The 7841-nt window shown below is 46.1% G+C and overlaps 1 protein-coding gene across 2 annotated transcripts; it reads right to left on the reverse strand.

Annotated features, from left to right (window-relative positions):
* Nucleotides 1-336: 336 nt before the first annotated feature.
* Nucleotides 337-5617, reverse strand: sox4a (SRY-box transcription factor 4a). Of its 2 annotated transcripts, none has more exons than XM_035993120.1 (2): nt 5355-5617; nt 337-3480 (listed from the first exon to the last, which is right to left on the reverse strand). In XM_035993120.1, exon 2 carries the CDS (start codon nt 3453-3455, stop codon nt 2340-2342), a length of 1116 nt encoding a protein of 371 aa, XP_035849013.1. In that variant the 5' UTR covers nt 3456-3480; nt 5355-5617; the 3' UTR covers nt 337-2339. The 2 variants fall into 2 exon arrangements, with proteins under 2 accessions (XP_035849013.1, XP_035849012.1); XM_035993119.1 differs by having other exon boundaries at nt 337-4921.
* Between the last annotated feature and the right edge of the window lie 2224 nt (nt 5618-7841).

The following is a 7841-nucleotide window of genomic DNA, read 5'->3' on the forward strand; positions in this document are numbered from 1 at the left end:
GAGAAAGAGGCCCCTCCTATCGATTCACTGACTGGCTATTGATTCACAGGCTGCAGCTGCACTACAGCAAAAACACATATTCACGTGCACGCATGCACAGAGTGTAAACATCCGACACCAGATTGGATCTTCTGAATACAGCGTAGCTGTGGAATGTGATAACGAAGGCTCACCTCTTCGTGAGCATGCTTTCACCTTTGGAGAGGGGCGTCAATATGTGTTACAGCTCAGGTTCTCTTTAGTTATTATTCACAGTGCTAGAAAACTGTGGATGCCTGCTTAGTGTAACTGAAAGGTCCAGATGACAAAAAGGAACACAAATAAATAAACACGTTGTACTTTTCAGTTCCAGCTGATTTTATTTCCTTCTTGGAAGAAAAGAAAAACAAATAAAAAAAAAGAACCAACAATCTGTACAGAGGTCTGAGAGGCAGTGATTGACCCAAACATTGGCTGGTTTTTTGAGCTATAAACATCAAATGATATTGGCATGATTGGACAAAACATGATCATACACAGCATATTGCACAAATGAAAAAAGAAAAAGGACGATAGAAAAGATGTCTCAAAGGTAAAAAAAAAAAAAAAAAGAAACAAAAAAAAGAAACTCCTGGACCACAATCATCTTTTAACATAAGGATGTCCAAAGATGGCTGCCCGAGTGCCTGTCGTTGATCATCATCATACATAAAACACACAATCTTTGCTTATTGTACAGTCAGTTTACATAAATATCTTCATGTTATTATTCTTTTAAAAATCTTAAACACAACAGCTATAGCTACATATACCTGAATCTGAAATACAAATGCTATTTGCCATGCCATAATATAGGAAAACAATTAGCCTGCTATACTTAGCCAACAGGTACAGAAAGGTTAAATACTATTTTTTGATGCAATTTGCGCAAAAACAGATGAAGCACTTCATACATCTCCCTCCCTCCAAAGTCTAGGCAAAGTGGAATGAGTGTGAAATTCCATCCAGTGGTTCAAATAAAACTTATCTTGATAATAAAAAGCACACAGAGGTATTAGCTCTATCCAAACAGTGACTCTCTGGGATCTTTCACTCATATACTTCAGGTCTATGGGTACTGGAAACAGTCACCACTTAGACTGGGAGCCTCAGTGGTGCTTTGTTTACTTGGCTGGTGAAACTGGAGTCACTGTGCCATTAAGAAGCATGTGGGTAAATACTGTAAACACTGTGTGAGGTCAGATTGTGCCAAACAAACTCCCCTCTGCACTGCTAAACACCAATGTAGATCCAAACAACAATGTTGTAGGCTACCCACTCGCTGGAAACCCCCTTTTTCTATAGATTTTGTACAAAAATACAAGTAGAAAATCATGACACACTCAAATCTCCTTAAAAGTGAGAGAAGTCAGACATTTTAAATAAGATACACTTCTAGCCCTTCCACGCTGGATACAGACAGGTGTATGTGCACAAACACAAACGAGACCTGTACGAGAACAATACTTCTATGTATAAAAAAGTTTGGCCGGTATAAATACATCAATATAAAAAAAACGTCATCTGACACAGAGGAACTACAAAGTTGAAGCACTAGGCAGAAAAGGATGCGCATTGGGGAACATTGGTCCTGAATTGTGCACTGAGTGTTTAAAAAGGTTCAGAAAAGGGCTTCTGAAGTTTTGAGTCAGTCTTTGTTGTAAGTCCTGCCGTTGAAAGAGAAGCTGGTGATAGTGAATTGTCCTATGGTCACACAAAATTGCGTAATTACGCAGCAATGAACATTTGTACGCATTTAACAACAACAAAATCCTCCTTATCTCGGAGGGCATGCGTGTTGATATTGAAACTATTTTGAGTTTGGGAGAAAAAAAAAGAAAATACACCTGAATAGCAACTTGATGGTCAATGTGAATTGGCTATATCTTTAACAAAACCCAACATGACGAGCTGTCCAGTAAATGTCCCTTTTCCCGACCCAAAATAACATTAAGATTCAAAGTTCGGTCTCAGTCCTCATCCTCTGCGGATCGGTTTGAACATTTGAGCTGAAGTCCGTGTGTTTCACTGCTCTCTGCTTACATTCACTCCTCCTCTGTGTCCAAATGCAAACTAAGCATTTCCCCCGTCTGCGCGTTCCCGTCAAGCGCACTGAGCGCTGTCCAAGTCTGTGAGCGGCGCGTACCTGGGCTTCAACGCGCACACAGGCCACCTTTTCTTTCCTGTTTTCACTCTCCCTTATTTAGTGAAATAATGGCGGAAATATTCTGGTCTGGAGGCACGCGCCTGTCTGGGGGTGGGGGGGTTAAAGAGTTCAAAACGTGAGGGGGCGTCGCGGCTCCTCTCCACCGTGGTCCTTCTCAGTAGGTGAACACCAGGTTGGAGATGGTGGATTCCAGCCAGTCTCCCGAGATCATCTCGCTGACCTCCGGGGTGCAGTAGTCGGGGAAGTCGAAGTGAGATCCCGCCCCGCACTCCCCGAAGCTCCAGTCCAAGTCCCGGTCCAGCTCCGCGTCGGAAAAGCCCATGCCGCCCAGGGACATGCTCTCAAACCCGGGGCTCGGGTTCAGCTCGAGCCGCTCGTCTTCAAACTCTTCATCTGATGATGAGGATGACACGGAGGAGGAAGAGTGAGAGGCTGAAGGTGTTGGAGAGGAGGCGCGGGCGTACCTGAGGCGCGCGGTGTGCGAGGACTCGCTGGCCGCCGGGCTCTGCTCCTCGTACAGGCTGAGCGGGTCGCTGGACTCCGCCGAGCTGCTCAGGGTGGGACTGGCCGGGACTCCCACGGAGGGAGGCCCGCTCTCCAGGCTGCCTGCCCCGCCGAACATGTGGCCGCGCCTCGCCTCTCCTGTGCGTTTTTCCGGGATCTGTCTTGCCCCAGACACTGACTTGGATTTGAAGAGCGCCTGGTGGTCACCGGGAGAGGCGTAGTCCTGCCCCGGAGCGCTCTTCATGCCCCCCTGTTTGTGCGTCCTGCTCACTCCTTTGGACGCGGGGCTTCTTTTCACACCGACTTTGGCGCTGCGCTCCCCGCTCTTCTCCCCGCGGTCCGCCTGCTTACTCGCTCCGCTTCCCGACTTGGCCTTCTTCCTGGGCCGGTACTTGTAGTCTGGGTAGTCGGCCATGTGTTTAAGTCTGAGCCGCTCCGCCTCGCGGATGAACGGGATCTTGTCTGTGTCTTTCAGCAGCTTCCAGCGCTTCCCCAGCCGCTTAGAGATCTCCGCGTTGTGCATGTCCGGTGACTGCTCCATAATCTTCCTCCTCTCGATCTGTGACCAGACCATGAACGCGTTCATGGGTCTCTTGATGTGCCCCGTTGGAGTTTTGCACCACGCCAAGTCGCTCCGCTCCCCGGAGGAAGGGGACTCGGGGGTCGGAGACACATCCATCTCCAAGTCCATTTCTCCCGTGTCCGTGGAGTCTCCGCCGGGAGAGTGAGCGTGGGCGCTCTCTGTCTGGCTCATGTGCTGCACCATCCTGTCCTCCGAGTGTCTGGAAACACTGTTCAGTGCTTTGACAAAGTTCAAGTGCGCAGAAATGCCTATTCACACAAAAAAATAATTCCTCACTTGCTGCTTATTTCAGGCGCTTAAAAACCAGACCGCTGATAAATACAGGTCTAAAAAGTTCACCCAAGTCTCTTCTTTTCAGTTCAGCCCGTTTTGGAGACGCCTGGTCTCTCAAAAAAGAATAAATCCCGAAACTATTTAACAGCAACTTTCAGCTCCCTGTGCGGCTGAAAACGCGCCCTGCAAGCCTCAAAACGAGCCGCTGTGGGCAACAGTAGTGCAAGTCCCTTATGTGAACCTGGCTGTCTGCAGCGCAGCTTGTCTGTGCGGTTGAGGAACCATGTGGTTGAATGGAGCAGCTGCGCTTTCTCATAGTCTCCCTGTTTCCTGAGCGCTCTGTAATATTACTGTAAACACAACAACGAGAACCTCGCCGCTTTATACCCGCATCGCGAGATATAAAAGCCAATCAGCGTGTGTCTCCATCCTGATTTTGGAGTCAAGCCACTCCCCCTGGCCTCCCATTGGCTGAATAAAAAAACGGGTAATAATAATAATAATGTGCAATGAGGATCGGTGTGTCTGACCTCATTCCTGTTAGACTCCACTGGAGGAAAGACGAACTTGGTGTGTGTGTGTGTGTGTGTGTGTGTGTGTGTGTGTGTGTGTGTGTGTGTGTGTGTGTCAAAGGAACAGTGTCCTTTCCCCCTGGTGCAAGGGGAAGCTTGCAAGGATATACTTAGAACTTCATTACTTTCATGTGGATGAGTATTGACTAAATTTAGATTATGCATAATAGGGGGACAAGGAAATGCTGAGAAAACACAAATGCAGCCACAACATGTTGTGTTAGTCAGCCTGTGGTGTGGTGAGCAGGAATACAGTATGTAACGGACAGTACCCCCCCCCCCCCCCCAAAACAGAGCTTATCCAACCTGTTATTTACTAATTATTACAACACCAGCTCACATCCTTACATCACAGCAGGAAGCATGATGCAAGTGAGGTGATGTTTTTTCTTTACACTCTAGTGCATTACGGTAAACCAGAAACCTGAACACCTAATAATTAGGGAATATTATGAAAGTGTGTGTTATGTTATCAGGGCCACACAGAAATAACAAAGTCACTCCACAGCAGCTTCATGCTCTGCAATGTACAGATTCCTCCTCCTTCACAGCCCCATTATGTTAACATGTCCATGTCATGTAGGATCACATTACAGCCTGTGTCGCTAGATGTCAGGCTAGAGCCAAAGGGAGCTGATGAGGTGTGCATTGTGTATGTGCATGTGTGTTAACACGCGCAGCACATTTATCTCCATCCTGTAATCGGTTGCTTTGAGCTACCATCATTAAATCATGCAGGTGATGTCATCCGCTGGTAGTGAAGGCTCCCCTTGATCCTGCAACTAAAATGAACTGACTGACTGACTAAAGTGTTGTGGGAATTAATAAACAAAGTGGCCTTCAAAAAGAAATTAGACACCAATAGAAGCAAAAATCCCCCCCCCCCAAAAAAAACCAAAACAAAACACATCCTCTAACCTAACATCAGTTATGCGTTTATGATGCCTATTCTTAATTTATGACATGATCTATGTCATGCAGGATAAAAAAAGCCATAAACTCTTTAAAATTTCACAACCCAACCCCTTTACCCCCCTCGGTGCTTACATAAATCAAACACATAAATAATAATGAGCTCCTTCATCAGTCTATATCTTTAGCTGCCCCAATTACAAGTGTACACCTGCCAATGGATTAGTTTGCTATCTCTATCTACGCACACACGTGCACACACACACGCACGCACGCACACGCACACACACACACAGAGATGTTTGAACAGGTGTAGCAGGTATACCTGTATTCTTATCTGATTTGTGAGAAGCAGCTGTCAGGTAGCTTTCCACTCTGTCACCGGCAGATGTAGGACTCTGGCAGCGCCGGGACGCCCATCCCGCTGGCCTATCTCTCTGTCATCTTCAGAGCTGCAGTGTGTTTACCCCAAATACACCGGCGCTTTGTCTCAGCTCTGTTGACGCCTAAAGGGATAGTGTCATTATGAGAGAGTGCTGTGGGAGACTGGGGCTCTTACAGCGACTTCTTCAAAGTGTGTGTGTGTGTGTGTGTGTGTGTGTGTGTGTGTGTTTTTGTGTGTGCACACGGTGCAAGCTGGAGTTAAGACTGGTGTGGGTTTTGTGAGGATGATGTGCTGATGTTGATATTTCTGGGTTGGATTTTGAATATTTTTAGGAATAAAAACAAAACTAAAATACACGGGTTCTCCTTGGTTTTTGCCAGAAATGTATTATCACAGTGGGAAGCCTGTGAAATAGCATGTTGCTAACCTTGGGACATTATTAACATTTTAGAGGCTTTAAAAAAATAACATTCTAACCATTTACTACAGCTGCAGCGAGGTAGCAACCTTTACTATTCCAGATTTGACTGACTCTGGGTTTAATATGCAATTTTTAATAAAACATATACATTAACCCGATGTGTCAGGCTAACCCTCGAGCAAACTGCAGGCTATATGAGCATACAGCATGTGACTGTGTGTGCGTGTGTGTGTGTGTGTGTGTGTGTGTGTGTGTGTGTGTGTGTGCAAGTGGGCCTCCTTGCAGGGAGTTGGGTTTATTATAACCAAGGCTGAAAAAGAAAAGAAAAAAGGGAACACAGTCGTCACAGTGTGTCGTAAAAGCGAGTGATGAAATCAAGAGTCTGATAGCAGACAGCAAAGAGATGAAAATGGAAGACGCAGGCAGCGTGTATTGATGAGAAAGTGTGTGTGTCTGCAGTCAAACAGAGGTACTCATTACCATGTACTTGCCTTTTTCAACCGCCTAGGAATGACGTGCCACTTTGACCTGCTTGCTCGTCATCCGGGGGTCAGACACAATGAGGCCTTTGTGTGTGTGTGTGTGTGTGTGTGTGTGTCCAGCCCTAACTGAATTGGAGCTTTTCCAGGGATTGAAAGTTTGAAAAAGCAGTGGGAAGTCCCCTCCACCCCGCAGTTAAACAGAAAAACTGAAGACTAAGCACTGATTTGCATACACACACTCCCTTCTCTTTCTCTCTGAGTGTGACTCATCTACAGGCAGTTTGTCTTCTCTGTGCTTGTGTGGAAGTGGCAGACAGTGCAGGTGGCCATTTCAACATATCACCCACCTACAGCTGTCAGTCCTTACACAACAACACCAACAAAGTCAATTATGCAGCATACAATACCTCATACTACCTTGTATCCTTCTGTGTTTCTTCCTCAATTTTGACAATCAGGGCTAAAAGCAGATAAACGGAGAGATAAGATAAATGGGCAAGTGGACAAAATAACAGGAACACCTCACAATATAGTGGAATCCAATGTAATACGCCTGAAATTAGAACTGTTGGTTCACCTCTATTGTAGTTTTTGAGGCCTTCATTTGTAGTGTATTGGATTGCATTATATTGTACAGCTGTACCTCCCGAATATGCGCTGTTGCTGACCACAAGTCTTCTTCTTCTACTTCCTTTTTAACGTTTGATAATTGAGCCTATATAAAGACATGCAGAGACAGAAAAGGTTGTCAGGAGAAGCAAGTCTCTAATTTCTCTTTTCGTTTTCCATCATTTCGATCCCAATGTCCTTCCTTCCATCACATTTTAAAATCATGGAGACACACAGAAACAGAGGAAGCGGTACAAAGGAAGAACGAGTGAGCTTCACGTGGATGCAAAGACCAAAAAAAAAAGAGAGAGCGTACTTGACGGTGCAACATGAACAAACCACAGGCGAAATAAAGAGTGACTGCAAACAGGGCAGATAAACGAAACGGCAAATTAAAAAAAATGTGTTACTAAGAAGAGAAAGAGATTTGGGAGTCCTCGCTTGCTCATTCGCTTTCCCCTCCGGTGCTGATGTAATCCAGAGGATTCGGTCAAGGTGGAAAAAGACGATGGGAGTCAGATGAAAAGGAAAGGGATGAATGAATGAGCGAAAGATGGAGGTTTGGCCAGGCCGGCGACGCCACGCCCTGGGAACTCTCAACATCCCGTGCGATGACGAGGCATGCCTGATGATTGCTGTGTCAAGGCAATGCAGACACACACACACACACACACACACACACACACACACACACACACACACACATGCATACACACAAATGCATAAACACACAAACTCCCGCCGAGACAGAGCCAGCTAAGTACCAGTGTACCGCTGCAAGACCCAGACGTGCTGCCGAGTCAAATCGAGAGTGTAGACACACACACTCTCTCTCTCTCTCACACACACACACACACACACACACACACACACACAGACGTACACACACACACACATACACATACACACACACGC

Source organism: Sander lucioperca, chromosome 16, assembly GCF_008315115.2.
Source record: "Sander lucioperca isolate FBNREF2018 chromosome 16, SLUC_FBN_1.2, whole genome shotgun sequence".
NCBI lineage: Eukaryota > Metazoa > Chordata > Actinopteri > Perciformes > Percidae > Sander > Sander lucioperca.

What these genes read in the sequence shown, in the direction of transcription:
- sox4a (XM_035993120.1), bottom strand. Translation starts at nt 3,455, where the DNA reads ATGGTGCAGCACATGAGCCAGACAGAGAGCGCCCACGCTCACTCTCCC.